The sequence below is a fragment of the Callithrix jacchus genome, chromosome 4, assembly GCF_049354715.1.
Source record: "Callithrix jacchus isolate 240 chromosome 4, calJac240_pri, whole genome shotgun sequence".
Taxonomy (NCBI): domain Eukaryota; kingdom Metazoa; phylum Chordata; class Mammalia; order Primates; family Cebidae; genus Callithrix; species Callithrix jacchus.
In genome coordinates this window covers 94,244,277-94,270,125 of record NC_133505.1, presented here as the reverse complement: position 1 = coordinate 94,270,125, position 25,849 = coordinate 94,244,277, and the positions used below count along the sequence as shown (strand labels likewise).

The window sequence follows — 25,849 nt, the reverse complement described above, 5'->3', positions numbered from 1 at the left end:
CACGTAGTTCAAATATGGGGTCCAGATATATTACGGTTGCTGCTGGGGTCTGACCAGGGGCGAGAAGACAGTGGAAGCCGGTAAAACAGGGAGGTGCGGGATGGTGTCTGGGAACACCAGCAAGGTGTCATAAAATGAAAGCCAAGGCGGCCACAAGAGGAGGGCCGGGAACGGAACCCACAGTCCATCGCCGGGCCCTTGTGGCTGACGTGACGTGGCTCCGTCAGGTGGAAACCGTGCGATCCTCTCCCGATCCAACTCACGAGAGATAAAGATGTCTAAATAACCAGGACCGCCGCCGCACACTCGGCGGGGCCCCGGGGGCGGGGGGAGGGGAGTGCCTCCACGGCAGAAGCGTCGGCCGGGGCTTGTGGAGGTTCGCAATTCACCATGATAAATGTAAAGACCAATTAAGGTTTGATCCGTGCACACGGGAGGCAGACGGCGGCTGATAGTGGAACCAATTAACTAGCATGTCCCCTAATTCCTGCCGAGCACACCGCGCGGCTCTCCAGGCACCCGCCGCGGCCGTCCCAGAGCCCCCAGCCCGGCCCTGGAGCCAGGCGTCCTTATCCAGCGAGAAGGTGCGAGGAACAGGGACCCCTTCTCCAGAGAAAAGGTGCGAGGAGCGGGGCCCGGGGTGGCCGGGGAGGGGGCGTGCCAGGCCGGGAGGAGGGGAGTCAGCCGCCTACGGAACCCAACTGTTTGCATCCGGGACCGGCGGGCGGGGCACCACCACTGGGTCGCACCGGGCAGGGGCGGTGGGGGCTGGAGAAGGCGCCCAGTGCGAAGCGGGGCGGTGCCCCGAGGGCGGAGGACAGGTGGCCGCGCGGCCGCAGCCAGGTAGCGAACTGCCCGGGGGCTACACGGCGCCGTTCCCAAACTCAGCCTGGCCCGGGGCCCGGCTCCCTGCCACCCGCCTCGGGGGAGGCATGGGGCGGAGGGAGGGGGGCGCGACACCACACCCCTGGGCCGAGCGCGCCTCGGCCCCAGGGCTCCCGCTCCCCTTCCCCTTCCGGCTCAGCCCGCCGCCCCAGACGTGACCCCCGCGCAAGGTGTTGGTTCTGCGCGCTGCTGGGGCGCGCGTGATTAATGGCCCCGAGGTCGGGGGCGGTGCAGGCTCGAGCCCCTTGTTGGTCTGGCCAGGGTGTGAGGGTACCCGAGAGCACTGTGGGGTCATGGCAGCGGGGGCCTCCGGGAGCGCGGCGGAGGAGGAGGAGGAAGAGGAGAAGCAGGTGACGCGGCAGAAGAGGCTTGTCCCCTCTGGCCCCAGGACTGGCGCCGCGGCGGGTCCCCCGTGCCAAGCAAAGTTTGGAGCCGCAGGCGCCGAGCGCAGGTCCCTCCCCGCGCAGTTCACTCGGCGGGGTCTGTGCCGCCGCCGCCGCTGCCAGGGCAGGACAAAGGCTCATTAACACGTGATGGGACCGCGCTTCATAAATGGGACTGGAGCGAGAGGGAGCCAGAGACAGCGCGAGCGGAGGGAGAGGCAGGGACCGCGTGAGCGGGACGAGGCGACGGGCTCCCGGGCTGGCGGAGACTGACGGCCCTACGCGGGGCCAGGCGGGGCTCGCGGGAGGACCCTGTGAAGAGCCGGGGAAGGAGCGAGGCTCGCCTGCGGTCGGAGCAGCGGGGCGCCAGTCCCGGTCGCTGTCGCGGGCGGGCGCTGGAGACTGGGACGCCGGCGCGCGGACGGACTGACTCGCTGACCGCCCGCGGGAGGCACACCCCGCTCCACCCCACCCCGCCTCGCCCGCAGCCCGGCGCCGGCGCCGCCTCCCGCATGCTACTCCCTCTGCCGCCCCTTCCTTCTCCACTTCTTTTCCGCCTCCGCCTCTTCTTGGCTCCCGCGGCGCCAGCGCCTTCCCCTGGCCCGGGCGGGGGCCTCGGCTCCCTGCAGAGCTCTCCGTAGTCAGTGGGGGACATTTCGTTCTGTCGGACAAGCAGCCCCTGAGCTGGGCGAGAGGTGCCAAGGCTGCTTCTGTCCCGAGGACCGGGGGACGCGAAGGGTAAGACCTGGCAGAGTTGCGTTTGGAGATACTTTTTCCGCCTCCCGCCCCCTCGGGTATGACCAGTGTGGTCCCCAAGTGTCCTTCGTGGAGTTCTTATTCCGTGTGAGCGAATCGTGCGTCGGTGTTTACTTAGCTGTATGGCCCCAGCCTGTTAACTGTGATCTGTGCTACTTCTGGAGATTTCTACCATTTACTAGTTATTGAATGTCTGTGCACCTGGCTCTGTATGCACTGATGTCTGTTTGTAGAAAATGTGTAATTGTGCATGTTTGAAAAACGGGCGCTTGAGTTGGTGCTGAATGCCTAGCAAGTGGTCTTCCCAGGGAAATACATCGGTCTCTGCTGCAAACCTAGACACTGACTAATATAATAAAATAGTAAATGTCATATAAAGAGATGAATGTCAAATAATAAACTTTTGATATAGACAAAGCTACAGGAACCACTTCTCTCTGAGGAAAAACAAATGCCCATGTAACAGATACCTAAAATTGAGTGTTGATGGAGCCATTTAACTCAGAAATAGCCGTTAGATGACTAAAGTTAATGTTGCATTTTTAAAAGACATTTCTTGTTACGGCTTACAAATCATAAACAAATCACCTCCCAGATACAAATACGTTTGCTGTAATAGATGTGAGAAACTGTCATTTGGTCATTTGAAAGTTTAAAAGCAACATGCATGTTTCTAATTTTAATAGATTGTCAGAGATTTAAAATTGAACAGATGAGAAAAACAAAAAAAAATGTTTAGTAACATATTAATCATTTTGCCTCCCATCTTTTTTAATTTTCCTCCAAATAAGTGCTATTCTTGCCTTTGTTGTTGATTTCTTGATATATTAAGCCTCCTCGGGCATGTAATCCAATAAGATTAGAACAGATTTACTGGTTTTAAAGGTGTTAAAAGATATCTCTATGGGTCCCATAACTTCTCCTCATTTTTATTACCAAGTTAATATCTTTTGAACAATGGGGGAAATGCAATTTCTTAGAGGAAACTCAGTGGACACTGAGTATCAGTGGGGTCACCATTGACATCAATCTATTTTGCAGAATATTGAGAAGCTCAGAGCAACCAACCTTTAAGGTTCCCATAGGACTTTATCTGATTTAAAGTGTTGCTTTTCTAATCTTACCCTACTGACAGTTTGCAAGGGAAGATACACTGATTGATTTTTCTCTGTCCCTTTTTTCCCTGGTACTCCTCCCCCTCCCCCACTCTCAACTCACTTAAGAGCATTTTATAAAAATAAAAGGCCTGTATCATTTTTAAGTGAGACAAATTATTTTCTGATTATCTCCATACATGAACAGAAGACATGCACCTCCAGAATTTTAAACATTGCATTCTACAGGCATTTATTTGTAGGCACAATGGCAGTTACCATAGTTGGGCAAGAGTCTTGATATTGGACATGGCTTTAAAAAACTAATCCATTTGAGGTTATCAGGAGAACTTACTGTAAACCGACTCTTTGTTTCAAAGATGTCTCCCACTCCAGGCGAGGCACGCTCTTGGCTGAGGTATGTATCAAGCGTCTGATGGGGAAAGGTCTCATTGTGTTTCTAAGTGTCCATGGGGGTAAAGTGATGCCACAAGGTGGAAATACTCAATTCTGGCCTTTCAAAAATAAAATTACTGTGCTTGCATACTCGTTGTTAGGAAAGCAAATTATATATTCATGTCCTTGTATTTTAACAACATTATGTGTATGTAAAAAGAATGTTATGACTAGAATCTTAAGCCATAGGTGATTATTATTTGGTGTGTAAAGTTTTAAATTCTGATGGAAATCAGATCTCACATTGAAGTAGTGCTTGGCTTTGTTTGTTATCCACTGTTTTCTTTTTCTGTTACCCTTTTCCCAGTGGACCATGTTCCTCTCTGTCTTGTCTGTGAGATTGCTCTTCTCTAATAAGCCTAGCTGCAGGATCAGTGTGTTCTTTTTGGCATTTTAAAATGGTAAAATAGTGAAATTGTTAAATGTTACCAAGATGATACTGCTGGGAATGAAATTCTCCAAAAGAACCACTGTATTTGTGGCATATTTCAATCTCTTCCAAAAACAAAAAACAAAACAAAAAAAAACCTCTGATTCGATTTACTTCTCTTCCCAAGAAGGAAGCAGCCCCATTGATTGTGTTGATAAGTGTTTAGTATGCAGTGTCAGCTTATTAATTACTAAGGCAAAGCCTCAGAAACTGTTTCAAAACAGTCGTATAACACTGTTCTTTGCTTTGACTAAAAATTAACATTAGCCACCGGGAAATTTAGACAGGCTCCATGGTTGTCTTGTATATTAGTTTTTGGAATTGGAATTCAAATATTCTGCTGGGAAGAAAAACTATTATGCGATGGAACTTATAATAGCAGTTTATAGTTTACCACGCTTACCAGATGTTTCCAACCAGAAAACAGTTGGCCTAATAAGGGATTATTTCCCATAACTAGCTATCCAGGAATACTGCAAAAACAAAAGTAACAAATTAAATTTGAAAATACTTAATTACACATAATTAGCAAAATGAGATTTGGTTATAGCTTCTTGAATTTTAAGAATTCTAGATGACAGTTATTGTTTTCTTTTATTCCAGGAAATATTTTGGATAAATCTGAATTGATCTATGTTATAAAGTTAATCCAGTCTAATCTAAGAATATTCAGTGAATTAAATGCTTATTAAAGCAATTAAAGCATTATAACAGGCAGCAACCTAAAGGACAGACTTCATCTTACTAACCAAATTCCATGTTAGCTCAGTTGCATAAAGAACACAGATGAGAGCTTTCATTCCCTGCTAAAAAGGATGTCATGTCTCCACCAGTGTAAGTCTGTTTCTTCTATTTTTGTAGTCATCATTTTCTAATTGAACTGACAAATAGTTAGAGTGAAACCAGGCTTTGGGTTTAAATTATTTATAATTTTGCTATTGCCTCTAAAACAACTTGGACCCAACATTGTTTGAAAGACTGTGTTAGGGCCAGGTTTACATACTGCATGTCTATATTTTGAGAGACAGCCGGCTTTGCTGATTTTTCTCTTACATACTGAAGATTGGTAGAGAACTCTAAGAGGAAATCCAAATCTGTTTATATAGCTTGTGTTGCCAAAATTTTAACTTCATGTTTTCTTCCCTGAATCTCCAGTTCTTTCCTAATCCTATCCTCAGAGAAATGGTAACTTTATATGATAGCTGCATGAATGCTGTTTTTAGGGACCTAGGGGATTCAGCTCTTTGCCACTGAATTACTGTTTACTGCTTTGATAAGCATCTAATTCGATGTATATTCTTAGATTAGATTGGATTAACTTTATAACATAGATTAATTCAGATTTGTCCAAAATGTTTCCTGGATTAAAAGAAACAATAACTTCACCCAGAATATGTATATAATATGAAAGGATATATTGCATAATTTTGGACAACTGGACATATAAACGCGCTTTTATTTACATGTATAAACAAACTTTTTGATTGAAGTAAATCATGACTGAAATAAAAATTTAAATTTCTTGTCTTTATACATTTGAACATATAATTCTGATTTTAAATAAATACTACAAATTTGGGGAAATGTCCACATCCAAAGCAGCTGTGCAGATGGACACTGAAGGCAAAGCAAAAGGAAATATCCACCTTGAACCAAAACAAGGCCATTCTTGTTTTCTAAGATAGGTGGAAATCCGTGGCAGTCCCTTGTGTTCTAAGAATCCTGCAAATATGCCAGGAGGAGCATCACCACATTTGATTATAATTTTATTATAAACACTGATGGGTTTAAGATCGTTTTTTGGGGGTTTTGTTTTTTTTAACCAATCCTTTTAGTTGTTTATTGTTTTTTGGGAAATTAGGGCTATACAAGTTGGAGGAAAATACACAAGGTTATTATCATATCTCAGAATGCATATTGAGATAGTATATTTTTTATGTATAACACATTAAAGTGTTACTACAAGTGAGTTAAAACTATAGGAAATTGTGTTGGGGGGAAGGTTTGTGAGGTGGATCCTGTCACCTCTCTTGCTACTTTTGAAATTGCCTTATGTTAGAGGAACTTCCATCTGAAACTTGCTCACATGGATAAGAGGTATGTTTAATACATGTTGGTAATCACAGATCAAAGTTATTACATAAAGTAGTGTGATTACCTTTCGTTCTTATCAAAATATTTACTAAAAGCTTTCCTGTATTGTATTTCTTGACTAAACGGGGTGCCTCATGGTGAAACAAAGTACATTTTTATAATAGTTTAAAGGACAGTTAGTTGCATGTATAAGTATATTCGTGATCTAGTTTCCATTGATATTTTCCATCTATTTGAAGAAGTATTTTTCATATAGATCAATTAATAATGGATAACCTCTAATTTAAAAGTTTGATTCGGACAGGTAAAGCTAATAACTTAATCACCATGGAATTCTTGAGTTTCATAGTTTATATGGGTTTTTGAGGGAAGAATTGTTTACTCCCAAAACCTGAGCAAATGGGCATGGCAGAGTCTTCACAGTTGTTCAGGGAATATGATGAATTCATTTTAGCCCCAGCAGGAGAAATGTTCACATCTGCACTTTAGGAAAGCTTTCAAAGTTTGGCTTTCCTTGCTTTGTTTTCTTTTGCTCTTGAATATGTAGAGGCTGGTTAGATGGAAATCATTGTTTTTGAGCAAACTCTACTTTAACCCATTGTGCTATTGCATAATATTCTATCTTTTTGAATGTTTCCAAAAGTACATTTTGCATTTTTTTGACTGCAAGAAGAAATTTAATTTGCCTTTTCTCTCAACACAAATGGCAAATAATTTTTCCCTAAAGTAGAATATTTTACTACTTAATGTCTTATTTTTCCACTCTTATTTGGATTCTTAATTAGGAAATTATGTTTTTCAAAATGTATGTTTAAATGAGAGGTTCTCCCTCTTTTCTTCACCATTTCTTTATCCATTCTTTTAGATTGTAACTTTAGAGAAGAAAATTGGAGTCAATATGAGTCCTGAAAATTGAGTGAAGTTTTAAGGAGTATTACATTCAAGCTGGCGATAAATTCTAACATACTTTTGAAAAAACAAATTTTAGTCCAGGCGAGGTAGCTCACTCCTGTAATCTCAGCCGCTTGAGAGGCAGAGAAGGGTGGATTACTTGAGGTTAGGAATTCGAGACCAGCATGGCCAACATGGTGAAACCCTGCCGCTACTAAAAAATACAAAAATTAGCTGGGCATGGTGGCACACACCTATAATTCCAGCTACCTGGGAGGCTGAAGTGGGAGAATTGTTTGATTCCAGGGTGAAACAGTTGCAGTGAGCCGAGATCACGCCACCGCACCCCAGCCTGGGTGACAGAGTGAGACTCTGCCTCAAAAAAAAAAAAAAAAAGAAGAAGAAGAAACAAATTTTTAAAGTTAGTTTTAAATTTCTACTTATACGGACTAGGTATTTGTAACGTTGATTTCTTTTGATCAAGAAGCTAAAAATGATGTTTTTATTTATTTATTTTGAAACAGTCTTACTCTGTTGACCCAGGCTAGAATGCAGTGGTGCAATCTTGGCTCATTGCAGCTTTTGCTTCCTGGGTTCAAATGATTCTCATGCCACCACGCTGGCTAATTTTTGTATGTTTTGTAGAGACAGGGTTTCACTATGTTGGCCAGACGGGTCTTGAACTCTTGGCCCCAAGCCATCCACCTGCCTCAGCCTCCCAAAGTGCTGGGATTATAGCCATGAGATACCATGCTTGGCCTAAAAATGATGTTTTTAATACAGAAAGTTAATATAATTGTTGCCCTTTAAAACAAAAAGATCATTTAGGTACTATACTTTTGCCATTGTGTTTGCTTTCAACTCAGCTATATTTTAAAATAAATCAAATTTATTTATTCTTTATACAAGGGACCAAATGCCATTATGATCTGAGTATTTTGGTTTATTCCATGGTGTTTGGTTAAATGGATCCAATTTTTAACTCATTTAAATGCATTGCTACCAGAATTTGCTAAATGTTTTCTTTAGCTTTTGTACAAGTTGTGGTGCGCAGGCAGTAGGCATGTAGGGAAAAAGGAAAGCTAGACAATTTAACATATAACTAAATAAGTGCAAGATTGGTCAAAGAATTTTGTGTCTCTACATATGTGGGAATTTGACTTTGGAAGATACACAGCTACTTTTGGAAATGACATCTACTGTCTTGTAAACAAAAAGGGAGAAATCTTTGAATTATTTTAGTCCTCAGCTAAAGTCACTAATTGTGAGTAATCTGTGATCCATTTTTATTGACAAAATAATTAAAGAGAGAACAGTTTGCCCAGAATCATACATTTAAGTGCCTGGGGATACATTTCTAAATATTTATAACTTTTAGGCATTTTTGAAACATATCCACTATAAGAAGTGTAAATTGCATAATTACCAGAGTAATTCTGTAAAATAATTTCCAGTAGATATGTTACTTGGACCTATAGCAAAATTTCCATTTTAGTTTGTTCTTTCCTGGGTTCATCTCTTATGATATAGTATGTTATGGTTTGGGGGAAAAGAAGAACAGAAACAAATATTTCCACCTTAAAAGAAGTAAGCTGACATGTTAATTACTTTCAGTTTTTCTTGATGTTCAATAATCATGGGTTCCTTCACAGTGGTGATGAAGGAAATGGCTTAGCAATCCTATAAAGCTCTGCATAGCCTTTGTAAATAGAATTAGGAGAAAATGGTGTGGAGTTCTTAATATATATCTGCATACTATGGCTGTATGCATTACATTTTGAAGCCACTTTCCTTTGCTGGACAAAATTCATAACAAAAAGTTTCCTGAAAAAGTCCAGAGAAGCCCCGAATTGTAGACTAAAAAACTTTGAGAGGTTCTCCACTCTTTGCTCTTATTTTCTGGCTAAACGACATTATTCTCTTCCAAATAGGAATACGTTGGTTATAAAGATCTTCTGTGGGAGGTTATTTTATGTGAGCTGGCTCCCATGGCAATCTGTTTCAATGATCTAAAAACCTATACTTATGAAATATTCTTTTTTCTTATCTAACCTTAGTTCTTCTTAGGTTAAATCTACTTCCCCTTCTCATTTAGTCCTTTTCATATGTCTCCATAATCTTTAACAGTGGTTCTTAAACGTCAGAATGTGCTAGAATCTCCTAAAGGCCTTGCTAAGAATGGAGATGCACTGCAACCCTACGGTTTTTGATTCAATGGATCTGACTTGGATCTTGATAATTTGCATTTGTCATAAGTTTCCAGATGCTGGTGATGCTTCTGGTTGGGAGACCACCCTTTGAGAGCCACTGATCTATAGACTAACCCTTCGTGCACTTACAAAGCATCATGTAACTTCTCAGACTGTTCCATAGACGTCCACTATAATTTCCAGTCCATCGGTACCTGCCTTACTTACTAATTCACTATGTTCACATCACTTTTTCTGAACACTTTCAGTTCCTTGGAATCTAATTCTTAACTGCATCGCACAAACCTTAAGAAGGGCTTGATCGTGAATGAATACAATAGAACAGCCTCATAGTTTCAATGGTATAAAAATTCTGCACTTGCATCCAATTTGCATACATACTTCTTAATCACAATTACATTTCCAAAGCATATTTTGTATTGCTACTGAAACCTCATTCTTCCAGTTCTGTTTGTATGTAATCATTTACATCTTGAAAGCATATTTTTCTGTTTATGTCTTGCATTGTTAGCACACACTGAAAACTTTCTAAACATTTTGACTAAAGTAGGTGATACATAAGTACCTAGTTTTAAAAATAATGTCTGAAGGAAACCCTAGATTTTCACAATAATATAAACTTATTTAAAATTATTTTAGTGAGAGAATGATGGGAAGGAAATTGAATTATTTAGAAAATCACTATGTCCTCAATTTGTATGAATATTTGAACCAAGATTCATTTCTCTTGTTAAATATTCCATTTTAGTCCCTACAATAATAGAGATTAATTTTCCATTATTTTTCATCACAGAGTTAGGATCGGTGGTGATGATTTCATATTTGGAAATTGGAAAGCTGAATATTTTATAAAATAGAATGAGTTGGTTATTAATATTGATTGTGGGTTCCTGAGACCACCTCTCTTACTTTTAGTATCTCTTGGCATCAACATACTTGTTTGAAGTAGAATTGCTGTCCTTTACTCATTCTTAATTACTTTCTTGAGGCAGAATTCCAAATATTCAAAATTAATTTTTATCAATATATTAAATTTTCTCAAAGCCTTTTGCCTCAGAAAAGTAATTAGAAATTTAGTTTTCATAGGCAGTAGTAATAACCCATTTTAACTCTCCATGACATATTTTCCTATTTGTATTATAATTAGTTCAGTTGTAAAATACATAAAATGTTGTAGCAGGAGGAGAAGTTGTTCAACCAAAGCAAGAACTCTGTCCACTGAATAGAATAACAAATTGATTCCTGAGGGCTTATAAAAGCCATTCCATCTAGTGGTTGAATTTTCACATGACTTCTCTTGATAAGCTGTTTTAGAAATGCTTGCAAATGGAGAAATCCATTTGGGAAACATCAATGCATAATAATGTGCATTTAGGAGAAGAAAAAAGAGTCCATTTTAATAATAATTTCATATGTTTTCTTTAAAGGTCTATCAACAGCATATAATTAAGACTCATTCAAGGTTATGCATTTTGTAAAAGACCTCTTGATATATCATTGTCATGTGGCTGAACTTTGCAGTTCATTATATATACTCAGCCAAACAGGGATTGGGTTAAAAGGTAAATACCTGATCTTTGCCCGTAACTTCCACTTGCCATCAATATAATTTCTATGTGATACTGAAATAAGAGGTCCTGGGGTAAATAATTGATGGATTTGATGTAATTTTCCCATTTGGGCACTTTTTCAGATGGATGTTTGTATGAGACCAAGATTCAGGTTTAATGCCCTCATGATCAGATAGCTTTATGCCCGAAGAAACTGTCCATGGTTAAAAGCCGTTCTATTAAGTTGGATCTTCCATGTTGCTGATGCACGCCAACATTTACTTAGTAAACAGATATTGAATATCTGCTTTGTGCTGGGCACTGTGCCAGGCAGAGGACCTATAAGATAAGTCCCAGCTCTCAAAATGTTTATGGTCTGAAGGGTTGAGACACAATAAAGACTGCTATGGAATGGCTCAGCAATGCCCATCACCTTTCCTGGGAGAAAATCTCAAAGCATATAGAGAGAATTTACACATCCCAATACTATCTGATGATTAAATATATTCCGTTTTATGGTTTTATAACCTATTCTACTCTTTCATTCAATCAGGGAAAGGAAGACAGAAGAGTGGGCCGTATTAGATGTGGAGGGGTGGTGTAGAGAACCATTTCCTTTGCTTTCTTGACCTCATCCATGTTCCTTACATGGGTGTGAAGCATGGATATATGTCAGGGGTCATCTATCACAGAAAAATGTTATGTCTCGGAATATTATGTTTACAATCATAGGCACAGACTATATACCCAATAAAAATGTGTTAAATCAAGCATTTGAAGACCTATAACTTCATATCAATCAGCCACATTGCTGTAGTAATGCAGTTTTACATTTTTTGGGCACCAGGCAATGGTAACAGTCACTCATTTGTTGGAACCCCACTAGGGTTTATATAATTTGTCTACCTTGATTCCAGCCAGAAATCTAGGAATGGGCCACAGAGAGTCTTCTTCTACCTGATCTAAGAAAGCCACATGGCTCATGGTGGGAAGTTGGGTGATTTTGAGTGTTTTGAGTTTCTCCATGTAGGGAATGGATGTCTGAAACTTCTTTGTTTACTAATAAGCATATCTCATTCAGACCTAAAGAAGGTGCCCTCTTCATGTGTCACTAGGGTTGTGGAAAGTGTCATTAACATCTCTGTTCCTGACAATTGACTCATGAAGCAAAAAAACACCTTCCCTTACTTAAAAAAATAGTGGCAGGCCAGGCGCAGTGGCTCACGCCTGTAATCCCAGCACTCTGGGAGGCTGAGGCAGGCAGATCACGAGGTCAAGAGATCAAGAACATCCTGGCCCACAGTGTGAAACACACCTCTACTAAAAATACAAAAACAAGCTGGGCGTGGGTGTGGAAGCACATGCCTGTAATCCCAGCTACTCAGGAGGCTGAGGCAGGAGAATCACTTGAACCAGGGAGTCGGAGGTTGCAGTGAGCCGAGATCGTGCCACTGTACTCCAGCCTGGTGACAGAGTGAGACTCTGTCTCTAAATAAATAAATAAATAAATAAATAAATAAATAAATAAATAAGGGCTGAATAAATAAATGACTTAGGTTTTATTTGCCACTTACTGCTATTAGCACCAGTGACTGCAAACAAGGTGCTAATGCAGAGTTAGGGTTTATAGCTCATGGTTAATTGCCGTACTTTGTTCCTGAAGACCGTGGAGCACGGATGACTTGCAGGTGCTTTGGGCAGCATTGTTGCTGTCCACAGACCATTCCCTGTTCACTGTGTAAAATTATCATGTACACATTAGATAATGTGTACCTTACCCCAGACCAACTCTTCCTTCCCTATAAATGAATGAAAGAGTGTCTTATTAAATGGTTCTTGGAATTCTGTGTTAAGAGCAGGGACTTTGAGTTACGCAGACCTGGACTGAAGATCCAGCTCTGCCCCTTCTAGTTAGAGACCTTGGGTAGAGCATTTTTTTTTCTCTCTGTGTGTGGAATAGAGATTGTAACAGTACCCACTTTATGTAAATATTAAGGGAAAATAATATAGTTTTTCCATGACTGGCATGTAATAAAATTCAAATGTTTCTTAGAGGAAAATATTTGGAAATTAGGACTTTCTGTATTGTGCATTTACCCAAATTCTGTCAGATTTGAATCTGGAGAAATAAGACTTGGCTTTTAGTCTTGAAATCAAGAGTTCAAGACAAGCCTGACCAACATGGCGAAACCCTGTCACAACTAAAAATATAAAAATTAGCTAGGTGTGGTGGCGTGTGCCTGTAATCCCAGCTACTCAGGAGGCTGAGGCTGGAGAATCACTTGAACTTAGGAGATGGAGGTTTCAGTGAGCCAAGATCACACTACTGCACTCCAGCTGGGGTGACACAGCAAGACTTTGTCTCAAAAAATAAAATATAATAATAGTTGCTTTCTTTAGCCAGTATGTAGAAAAGATCTCTCTCTCTCTCCCGGAAAAATGCCAAGGCACTCTTAATCGGAGGAAATAGCTAAACAGAAGAGCAAAATTAAATAGTAAATGGAATGTGTTATACAAATCAACAAATGATTTTATTTGTATCATTAATTCAACAGGTTTTTTTAAGCATCATCACCGAATGCTGCCTAACTAATGAAATTTCAAGGCATCATTTTCTTGAGCCCTGAAATTGTTTTAACAAGCTTTTAAATGTTAAATACTTCAGCATATTTCACATTACATTTGAACAGAAATACAGTCTAATACAGTTTTATAAGTCTCTTAATGTCTTCAGTTCATATCAATTGATATATTTTTATGACAAATGTAATACTCACTTACATTGTTAGTAAAGAATAGACCAGAGAAAACGGTGCATTAAATAACTTCTATCTTATGTTACAAAATATATGAAGAACTGAAGGTATGAGAGCCAACTGAGCGTTACCAATATGATGGGATTTTCTTTCATATATAGGAAAAGGAGCTGACATTAATATAAGGAAGAAAGATTATGTATTTTTGCCTGAATTATCAGGGTAATTAAGTCAATGAGTTATTTCACTTTGCTATAGAATATGAGGGAAAAGTGACCAGGCTTCTTTAATAATTCAAAAACGCTAATGATTAGGTAAGAGTTAGAAAGACGCATTGCCCATTCAACTGGAGTGGAAACATCATTCATCAAGTTATGATGTTGGCCTATGGTGTCTGCCATGTATATTGAGAACATGACTTGGACATAATGCAGTTATAAGAGTCAACTAAAATTTTCCCTACTAACTTTAGAGAAATACATCAGCACAGTACTTTCTTGATCAAATTAGTGGAAAACAGACTTGTTCCCAGAAATGGATGGAAAATAAGCAACAAATATATCCACTGGAATCTGCATTCTCTTGAACTCATCATAAGGCTCTTTTATGAGGCCAGCCAAGCAGAATAACAGAACCAACAAAGTAGGGAAAACAGCAGGTTAAGCAAGGGCCTGGAACTTCTGCATCTGACATCCTGGACAATGTCTACATTGACTCCTGTATTTTCTCTTTAAAGCACTTAGAAACTTAGAATATCAGAGAAAGAGTATGGTGGGTTAAAGCAGCCTATAATATATTAGGGAGCACCAGTCCTTCCAATACTTCTATAGTGTTTTCAGCCTAGAAAACATGGACATTTAAAACCCTTTGTGGTTATAGAAATACAAATAAAGACTCTGGATAAATATTTTTTTTAAAAAAAACTTCATGCAGCAGCCATACCTGCCAAAATTCCTTTGATGATACCATAGCTTGCTAGCTGATAGTTACGGTTTTCTTGGAGCGAGGCAGTGGAGAGGCAGGTTTGCATGTAGAGAAGTAGACAAAAATAATAGGTAATAGTTCAAAAATTGAAGTGATTCTTTAAAAATAATGAATTTAACACATTAAAATGTTTTTGTCTTTACTATGAAGTCATGATTTATATAGTTTACACTGTTAGAATGTTGGCTATTTTTTTTAAAGCAGAATTCTAGGAAAATTCCCTTATATGTTATTGAATCATTCTTTTACTATAACTGTAATAAAAACAAACTGCTTCTTTAATAGGTGCATCTACTCATCTTGCTAGAAATTTCCAATTATGATTTTCCCAGTAGCAAACAAAAACAAAATTAATGGCAGCTACATCCCCCAAAGCCTAGGCCATATTAGTAATGAACTCTCAAAGAAAGCTGTTGATGGAAAAAATAATAAGCTGGAAATTACTGTAATAATCCAAATGTAGAAATAAAGGAAAGAATTATCGAAATGCAGAGAGCAGTTCTCCTGCCACGATCCCATTAACTGTTAAAATAGCCTGTGCACAGTATTTTGACATTACTAAGATCTTTGAACTACATAAAATCCCTGTATTTTTAACTGTATTCCTTAATTAAATTGGCTTACACTGGACAGAAATTACTCTATTATCGTATAACCACACCATGCCCTAGCTTAGATTTTGACAAGCTAGTTTGTTTTCATGAAAGTGCTTGATTATATTAAAATGGGAAATTGTGATCATACTTGTGATGATCTTCATCTAAATTAAGTCACAGAAGCACATGTTTTTTGCATTACTGGAATAAGGTGTGTGATCCTTTGCCTTCACTGAGAAGTTTTATAGCTCTTCCAAATAGTGACTACAATTTTAATCCCTGGGGCCATGCAAGTAGGCAGACTTACCTGATGAGCTTTGATAGGAAATAGGGATTTAGTAGCAGGTAGTCTTAATTACTATTGGCAAAATGCCTTAATTTACATTTCTAAGAGTCCAGAAGACTTAAATATAAGTTTAAAAATGGCTTTAATCTAGTTACTGTTAATTCTGAAGTCATCACAGAAAATCTAAAAACCAACTGTGGATTATGAGAAATTTTGATTCATCTGCAAATCCATCATATTCTAGCAATTTACTTAACATCTAATGGCCTCTATTTCCTCATCTGTGAAATGGGGATTATAAATAAGCACCTGATAGAGTGGCCCTGATGATTTAATGATGTAACATTTCTCAAATGGCTGAATATAATAAACATTCAATAAAGGTTCCCCATCCCTCACCCATGTCTATATATCTACTGTTTGCTTCATGCTTTCAGTGCTGAGGCAAAAATAAAATTGAATAAGCAGAATATGTTCTAATTAAGGCAATGAACATTCTTGAGATGTAATTAGTACATATTATATTATTATAATATATTCTTACAATATAATTAGTATATAGTATATAGCAAAGAGCCATAATACTAAGCAATGATAATAATACTCATTGAAGACTTACTTTTGTGTCAGTCACTATGTCTTACATGCATTTATTTTCATTTAATTTTCATATCAGTCCTGTGATTTAGGCATTGTTGTCATCATCATCATCCCCATTTTACAGCTGAAATGCTGAGACTTAGACTAATTGCCTAAGTACCATCTAACACTAATCTTGGTCTGCTAACTCCTGATTCCATTGACTAGGTGCTTTGACTGGTTGGAATCAGTAAAGAAAACAAGGAAGATGGTATTATCTCTGTCTTACCTTAGAGAGACAGTGTATCAAAAAAATCACAAGCCCGGGCCCTAAACCTGCACTGTCCGGTATGGTAGCTACTAACCACATGGAACCATTAAGGATTTGAAATGTGGCTCTCATCTGGGTGCAGTCCTTGCTCTACTACTTACTAACTATGCTAATAGCAAGTTACTAACCCTCTATGCCTTTCATCTGAAAATAGGGATAATAGCACCTACTTCATAGGGCCATTATGAGGTAAGGGAATTGATATTTGTAATAGGCTCAGTGTCACCAGTCACAATATTAAGCTTTCTCTATGTGCTTAAAAGAGGAAAATCAGCAAGACTTAATGGTTTACCTGATTGTAGAGGTCAAGAGAGAGGAGGTGTCATAGTAAGTCCAAGTTATGAACTTAGGTGACTAGAAGGATGACTCACAATACCATAAGGAATGAGAAAAATGAGGTGGTTGGAGTCAGTTTATTGCAGCATCATTTCCAATAGCAAAAGGCAACAAACAACCTAAAGCTCCATCGGTAGGAGGGTGGCCACACTCATCTAACAGTTCCTTAAGGCAGCTGAATCAAGAGAGAGGTTCTATATACTAACATGGAACTGTCCACAGCGTGTACTTCTAAGTGGAAAATCAAGGTATGTATAATATGTTAGTTACTATTTGCTAAAAAGAAAACAAAGGGAGCAAATACATATATTTGTTTGAATATTCATGGAGTATCTCCACAAGGGGTAACAAGAAACTTATTCCTTGCCTCTGAGGAAAAAAACTAGGTGACTGGGATATAGGGATGAGAGAGATTGACTTTTCTCTGTATGTCTTTCTGTACCTTTTGAATTTTGAATCTTGTGAATCTAATACTTACAGATAATCAAAATCTCTGATAAACTAGTTTTCCATTGGAAAGTGTAAAGGGGGAGTTGGCTAATTGAGGGAAGATGGCATAAGGAATGGGAAGATAATTGGAATAACTCCCAGGAGCGACTTGGAGATGTAGGGTCAAGCTCTGGTTTTCAGGCTAAATGTCTATTACATTAATTATTTTTTTGTCCTCTAATTTTAAGAAAAAGGCAAACACAAGATACCACCTAATAAAAATTCAACTGCCATTCCATTGGGTTCAGGTGAACATTTCTGTGGGAACTCAGCTCTCTGCTCTCCTGATATTATGCTATCAGGCTGGTAAACCACCTAAGAAAAAAAGATGCTGTTCTGTGTTTGGAAATCTCATTCTAGTTAGGGAAATAAATATATAAACTCCTGATTACGTGACATGGTAAGACCTATAATAGAGGGATGAGCTGGGGAACTAGTTATGCCTAGTGGGAGGGGCTGATCAAGAAGGTCTCAGACATGGAAGTAGCATTGGCACAGACCTGGAAAGATAAGTTTAAGAGCAGAGAGCTTGGAAGTGACTATCCAGATGGAAGAAAAGGCAAGGTGAAGGAGGAAGGTGTGCAGGTATGATGGTATATTCAAAGAGCAGTAAGTCACTCAGGGCCAGTAAGCCAGTGTTTAAGTATGGGTGGAAGTCAGAGGCAAAAGCTAGGTTTGTGGATGTGCCATGACCATGTAAAGAACAGCTCTCATACATTGTGGCTGTCTTCTGTGTCCCTTGGATTATGGATGAAAACTTTCATATGTAAATGGAGTTGTTGAGCAAACATTAAGTCTGCAAAGAGCAAGAGTTGACACCTGAGAAATAGCTGAATGGTGGGACATATAGGGCATGTTCTATGTTTATGGAACGAAAAGTCATCCGGTATAGCCCAAGTGGCAAGGCTGGGGCTGGCAAGAAGATTGGAGAGGTGGGCAGCAGCTAGCTCATATGAAGCTTTTTACTGGACTTCATCCTGTAGGTGGGAGATAGAAAGCCATCCTGTTTAGGGAGACAGGATGTGGAGAGAGGATTAAGGACAAGAGCCTGAGGGTCAGAATGGGAAAGAAGCTCAGCTGGACAGAAACGTGGAAGGCAGAGGAGAGCTGCATGTGTCTCCGGAGGGCCTGGCCTGAAAGAGAAACTGCATGAATGTTTATATTTGGTCTTTAGGGCAAAGAGGTTGAAAGAGGGGCGTCACATAATCAGAAAACATTTATGAAAAGCACCCCTGCAGCTGTGTGGCAAGTGATCGAAAGGGAACAGGACCAGAGAAGGGCAGGAAAACTGGTCAGGAGGAAGGGGCCCCAACTCAGGTGAGCAGTGATGAGATCCTGGAAGTGGACGTGGCATGTGGGAAGGTGGGTCACATGTGCCACTTTATGCCTGTTCCAAATTACTTTTTTTAAGAATCATGACACTTAGGGTGTCAAATAAAATTTTTTCCACTGACTCTGTGTCCTGTTCCCACCTACATTAATGCTACCTATTCTTACCATAAATATCTTTTCCTTGGGGATGTCTCCTTCAGCCCTCTAGACTGGGTGTCCCCAGAGCATCCTGTATGTCCCCAGTTGTAGCTCTCCCTATGCTTTCTTTTATTTCTGGGTCAGCTGTCTGCCTCCTCTCCTAGACCATATCCTTATAGGACTTTTTCTTTTTTTTAATGAGACAGAGTCTCACTCTGTCACCAAGCTGGAATACAGTGTTGCAATCTTGACTCACTGCAACCTCCACCTCCTGGGTTCAAGCGATTCTCCTGTCTCAGCCTCCTGAGTAGCTGGGACTACAGGCACGCACCACCAGCTAATTTTTTTTTTTATATATTTTTAGTAGAGACGATGTATCACCATGTTGGCCAGGATGGTCTCAATTTCATGACCTCGTGATCCACCTGCTTTGGCCTCCCAAACTGCTGGAATTACAGGCATGAGCCACCATGTCCAGCCAAGGGCAGGGACTCTTTCTTGATACTGTCAACACTAGTGTCTAGTACAGTAGGTAGACATAACACAGGTACATAGTGGATGCACCATAATTTGTTAATACATGCATAAATGAATGATTAATTCAGACATGTAGGGTCTCTGAATTGATAATTCATTTATTGTTAGGTTAACATTTTAAAAATTCGTTCCAAAATAATGACTGTCTCTACCCCCACCCCATACAGTGTCATATGTTTTAGGAACAACAAATGCCAATTAACAAATAATATACTGTTTTAATGATTACTTTAATTTTTACAGCTATCACTCTGTACTTGTAATTTTTTAAATAAACTAAAAAAATAAATAGCCCACATTTAAAACAAACATTTGTAAATAGTAAAGTCAGTTCTCTGACTGTTTGTTTTGAAACAACACCAAATTGCTGAGCTTAGAATTGAAAAGCCCTTAAAGTTTGGCCCCCTCCTCTTAACTGTTCAGATGGAAATTCTTGGATACTCTCCGGCCTCTCTCCTGTCGTCAGGCACACTTGTGTCACCAGCCTGCTCATGAGGGGTGCTGTCAGGAGGCCTCCTCCATCATCCCCCTCCCGCTGTTAAAAATCTCAGTCTCCCCATAAGCCTCAGTGCAAGTTTGGTCTTTGTGGCATTTTTCTTGGTTGATGTGGACACCCTAGAAGTTATGTCAGTCATGTCTAGTCCAGACCTCCCCTCTTCTGGGTGAACAAACTTGTCTTGAGGAGCAGCTCTCCCCACAGGGCCTCAAGCTTCCTCAGTTCTCACTAGCTCCCTCATCCCCACTTACATGTGACACACAGGCCACACAACTCACCTCCTGATTCTACACCGTCTTATTCTTTGGCTGTCTTTTACATTTAGTCTTATTTGTCTGACAAGGTGAGTCATGTGACACATTAGTGCTCTCTCTGGCCCCCACCAGCACCGGGATAACATGTGATGTCATAGGAGAAGCCAGGTGGTAAGCAATGAAATGGACATTGCCCCCAAGAAACATTTCATTTAGCTCAGCCTTTTTGGCCCTGGAGGTCCTTCCTGGACTTACACACTGACTTCAATACAGAGGGTTTAAATAATGAAAGGATCATATGTTTCTGGCACTCCATGCCCGAACTTTGGGGAGCTTTTCTCTGAGCGACTGACTCATTTTGTTGACTGGAATCTGATGAGGACTTGACCTCCCACTGTTGAGAGGCAGGAATGAGTTGCCATGACGGGACATTTGCCATGTTTACAGTGTCTCTTTGTTTTTTTTCTCCCTATTTCTCACCATTCAGCTTATTTGTTTTCCCTCTTCTTAGGATTGCCCCTTGTGGGTCACTTTCCCAGTCATTTTGAGTTCAGCCTAATAAAAGACTGAGGTTATGAAGTCGATCCTAGATGGCCTTGCAGATACCACCTTTCGCACCATCACCACAGACCTCCTCTACGTGGGCTCAAATGACATTCAGTACGAAGACACCAAAGGTGACATGGCATCCAAATTAGGATACTTCCCACAGAAATTCCCTTTAACTTCCTTTAGGGGAAGTCCCTTCCAAGAGAAGATGACTGCGGGAGACAACCCCCAGCTAGTCCCAGCAGACCAGGTGAACATTACAGAATTTTACAACAAGTCTCTGTCATCCTTCAAGGAGAATGAGGAGAACATCCAGTGTGGGGAGAACTTCATGGACATAGAGTGCTTCATGGTCCTGAACCCCAGCCAGCAGCTGGCCATCGCGGTCCTGTCCCTCACACTGGGAACCTTCACGGTCCTGGAGAACCTCCTGGTGCTGTGCGTCATCCTCCATTCCCGCAGCCTCCGCTGCAGGCCCTCTTATCACTTCATCGGCAGCCTGGCGGTAGCAGACCTCCTGGGCAGCGTCATTTTTGTCTACAGCTTCATTGACTTCCACGTGTTCCACCGCAAAGATAGCCGCAACGTGTTTTTGTTCAAACTGGGTGGGGTCACAGCCTCCTTCACTGCCTCTGTGGGCAGCCTGTTCCTCACGGCCATCGACAGGTACATATCCATTCACAGGCCCCTGGCGTATAAAAGGATTGTCACCAGGCCCAAGGCTGTGGTGGCATTTTGCCTGATGTGGACCATAGCCATTGTGATCGCCGTGCTGCCTCTCCTGGGCTGGAACTGTGAGAAATTGCAATCCGTTTGCTCAGACATTTTCCCACACATTGATGAAACCTACCTAATGTTCTGGATCGGGGTCACCAGCGTGCTGCTTCTGTTCATCGTGTATGCATACATGTATATCCTCTGGAAGGCTCACAGCCACGCAGTCCGCATGATTCAGCGTGGCACCCAGAAGAGCATTATCATCCACACGTCCGAGGACGGCAAGGTACAGGTGACCCGGCCGGACCAAGCCCGCATGGACATTAGGTTAGCCAAAACCCTGGTCCTGATCCTGGTGGTGTTGATCATCTGCTGGGGCCCTCTGCTTGCAATCATGGTGTATGATGTCTTTGGGAAGATGAACAAGCTCATTAAGACGGTGTTTGCATTCTGCAGTATGCTCTGCCTGCTGAACTCCACCGTGAACCCCATCATCTATGCTCTGAGGAGTAAGGACCTGCGACATGCTTTCCGGAGCATGTTTCCCTCTTGTGAAGGCACTGCACAGCCTCTGGATAACAGCATGGGGGACTCAGACTGCCTGCACAAACATGCAAACAACGCAGCCAGTGTTCACAGGGCTGCAGAGAGCTGCATCAAGAGCACGGTCAAGATTGCCAAGGTAACCATGTCTGTGTCCACGGACACATCTGCTGAGGCTCTGTGAGACTGATGCCTCTCTGGCAGCACAGGAAAAGAATTTTTTTTTTAAGCTCAAAATCTAGAAGAGTCTGTTGTCTCCTTGGTTATATTTTTTTAATTTTACCCTCCTCAGTGAAAAGGTGATTGTCACCATGGTCACTTATCAGTTTGCTAATGTTTCCATAGTTTAGGTACTCAAACTCCATTCTCCAGGGGTTTACAGTGAAGAAAGCCTGTTGCTTAAGTGACTGAACGATCCTTCATAGTCTCAGTGAAATAGGAGGGAAACCTTTGGCTACACAGTTGGAAGTCTAAGTACCCATCGAAAAATGCCATCAAATGAGTAATGCCTTTGTAACCACAACTTTCATTATAATGTGAAATGTGACTGTCCATAGTATCAGAGATGTCCATTTTTACAACCGTTATAATACTAAAGTAGAGATATTTTGTAAAATGTATTATGTCCTGTGAGATGTGTATCAGTGTTTATTACGTGTTATTAATATTTGTTTAGTTCAGCAAAACTGAAAGACTTTTATGAGAACAATGGACAAGCAGTGGATATATGCCAATGAGAGCACTTTTCTTTCTACATTATTCCCCATGATACAACTTTAGAAATAAACCTTAATATTTCTTCAGATATCTCTATTTAATTTTGACACTAACATAACCATAAATATTTATTTTTCTGTTACCTCAACAAGAAGAATTTGAAGACTTCAAAGTATTGAGCAGAATTCATTCATACTTAAAAATTTATTAGTCCTGCATTTTCATAGGAAGATGCTTCTTATCTTCTGGACTGTAGCTGTTCTAATGGATTATAATCAGAACGGAAGAGAGAAAGCATATTGACTTTTTTGAGCGACATCTCTGACTTTCTTTAGTCTTTAGCTATTACTGGATCTCTTAAGACAGCATGTGTTAATCTTAATGTATATCGTTATCACTGTGCAGTTGCTGTTTACTTGAATAGTATTGTGTTCCTATATTCCAGGTTAAAGTAGATTTTATGCCTGGGTGGCCAAACAACAGTCTGTTTTTTTTTTTTAATTGAAAAGAGGTATTGTCTGAATCAGTAAAATTATACTGTGTGTGAGTGTGAATATAAATGTGTATTTCTCTCCCATAACTGTTACAGTAATGTTATAAAGTGAGAAAACTGTGACCCAGTATAAACTGTTACCACTTGCTGCACTCTTGCACATGAATTCAGTTCTGAAATTGAGTTCTTCCTGTAACTTTGTTGATAAAAATACTCACTATAACCATTCAAAAAATTCACCCCATCCCTCCTTAAGAGATTGGATCAAGTATTACTAAATTGACCGTTAGGTATTAAATAAGACCAGTGTTTAACAAGGAATAATGACAGACATGCAAGTCAAGCCTGTATTTAAAGTGTTATTATCAGGAAAGGAGAATACTTTGGTTTCTAAGCACCTAATATTGAACAAGGTGTTAGTCACTAAAAGGAAGATAGTTCTCCCAAAATAAAAAAAATGGTAACATTTTTCAATTGTGTGTGTAGGTAGTGTGCACCATATACATCATATTAAAGTAGGACTATCACACACAGCCCATGTGGCTAAAAAGGCTGAGTCAGACAGTGGATGAGACACAAAATGGCAGTGAGGAGCCAACACACTTGGAATTGAGGTCTAGATATGCTGCTTCTGTGCTTTGCCTACATGCCTTTGGTGACTGCCAAACACCCAGCTTTGTCTTGGTAGGTTTGGGCTAAGGAACAGACCTCTCCTTTGCTCATGGTCAGCAAGATATACTAAAGCATGAAGATAAATACAGCTTCTTTCTTATACCCCAGTCTCATATTCCTTAATGATGCAATGGGTGCTCATTGTTGGGCCTTTTTCCAGTATGAAATGATATTCCTGAAGAATCTACTCAACCCTGATAATTTTTGTTTATAATCTCTTCTTATACAGATAAAGCATGACTCCTGCAAGGCCCCAAGGTCTACATAGTGTGAAGGAGAGAGCTGGCATCTATCTGGTGATTTCCAGCTCTCAAGATACCCAAGCAGCCTGATGGGGTCGTTCCCCTTCTTGCAGTTCACTCTCTCAGGCAGGATGTGGCCTGTGAGTTACTTTGCATTGCCTGTCTGCACACCTTGAATCCTGCCTGCTGGTTCCCTTATTTTACCTCTCTGTGATGTGCAGATGCGGGCTCAGGGTGCTAGAGGATTAATAAGATCTCTTTAGAAGGAGAGATTATTTACATGTTTCCATTTAAGAATTGCCAGTCTTTTGTCCTGCATCATGTGGAATATTAATCCACACGTTTCAGAGCTCACCAGGCAGTATCAATGCTCTTTTCACATCTATGAAGAGCCAGTAGAGATGAAATTCTTGTTACAGTATAAAAATTTCAGGATTCATTTTTGAAACTGCATTTGTGCATATGCAATGTAGATTTTATACTGTGTTGTACTTTCAAGATCTAAATCATATATAATCAATTAAGGGAAAATGGGGCTGACAGCACTAAACTTGGTGCTTATTGATATTCTAAAAAATATCTGTGAAATCTCATCACGCATGTGTTATGCAACCTCCATTTTAAAACATTTAAAACTAGTTGGATTCACTTTGACATTTTTCATATCATTTCTTAACCCACGTGACGAAAATGTTGTCCCCAATGAATATACTCATTAGAATTACCATTCGTTAATATCACTCATTAATAAGCCCCATACTTAGATCCATTAATTTAAATATGATTTAAATTTAAGCAAATTTTATAAAGTCTGACATCAGAGGTATCTTACTTTCCTCTGAGGATGACGTATTTGCCCTGACCATGAATCTTATCACACATGTCTTCAGAAAGGGCCAAATTCCCAACCTGCTCATTTTTCTTTGAGTCATGATGAACCAGTCCTAGAATGTTTCATTTGGACAAGTAGGGCTGCCTCCAAAAAGAACCTCTGATGTATCATTTCTTATGAAATATATGTGAAAGAATATGGATCTGGAAGATGCTGTAGACATCTGCCCTATACTTGAGATAATTCCCAAGCCTCTCTGGCACTTTTGAGTTCAGTCTGTCTGGTATGAAATGCCAAGGACCTTTTGCTGCCTACACCCACTCTGCAGGAAATCAGCCCAACCAACTAGATGAGAATTAGGCCCTGAATGGGTAGCACTCTAGTTACTGTCCTGTTGATTGATTTCTACCATTTCATGTCCATAAAAAAGACCACCAATATCACGCACACAATTAGATTTCTCACACTCTAACTGTATATTTGTATGATATTTTAAAATCTCCTAAATGCTGGGCAATGGCTGTTAACAATTAATTGTCTTGCACTGGCCTGATGAAATGTTAACAATGCCTATTGTAATATAGAAAAAACATTCTATCTACTGATTTGGGCTGAATGTATGTAAATAGGTTTCTAAAAAGTCAGATGTTTAAGCAGTGGCCTACAAATCAGTAATTTTCAGGTGGGAGAGTTTCTTTACATTGCTGTGGCATCTTAAAAGGTATCTTCATGTAAATTGACTGTAATAGGCCTACTGGGGATCAGAGTTCCCAAGAAAGGAAACCTTTTCTTGTAATGATACGAATCAAGATACCAGATTATCTGGATTCTTATTTCCAGTGTTTCAAGTGGAAAACATGACTCTTTATTGTCTGTAAATCTAACATTATTACTTTTCCTCTTAGAAGAATATTGTATTGTTAGATGTTTGTTGAGCTGGTAACATCGTTGCAACCGCTGCAATATATTCGTTAGTAATCTGTATAATACTTTGTATACAAGTACTGGTAAGATTGTTATTAAATGTAGCTTCAGTCATTAAATTACTATAGCAAAGTAGTACTTCTGTAATATTTACAATGTATTAAGCCCACAGTATATTTTATTTCAATGATGTAATTAAACTGTTACTTATTCAAAGAAAAAACATCTCATCATGTCTATTGTCCAAAGTTACCTGGAATCAAATAAAAATTCTAGATCGCCATGAAGAACACAAAA

The 25,849-nt window shown here is 40.1% G+C and overlaps 1 protein-coding gene across 5 annotated transcripts; it reads left to right on the top strand.

The window, feature by feature from the left end:
• The first annotated feature begins 350 nt into the window (after positions 1-350).
• Positions 351-25,849, top strand: CNR1 (cannabinoid receptor 1). 5 transcript variants are annotated; one of them, XM_008994757.4, is made up of 2 exons: positions 351-619; positions 20,375-25,849. In XM_008994757.4, exon 2 carries the CDS (start codon positions 20,438-20,440, stop codon positions 21,854-21,856), a length of 1,419 nt encoding a protein of 472 aa, XP_008993005.1. In that variant the 5' UTR covers positions 351-619; positions 20,375-20,437; the 3' UTR covers positions 21,857-25,849. The 5 variants fall into 5 exon arrangements, with proteins under 5 accessions (XP_008993005.1, XP_035152208.1, XP_003732755.1 ...); XM_035296317.3 differs by lacking the exon at positions 351-619 and adding an exon at positions 764-843; XM_003732707.6 differs by lacking the exon at positions 351-619 and adding an exon at positions 1,462-2,006.

Excerpts from the sequence above, each read along its gene's own strand:
- CNR1 (XM_008994757.4), top strand. The coding sequence starts at position 20,438 with ATGAAGTCGATCCTAGATGGCCTTGCAGATACCACCTTTCGCACCATC.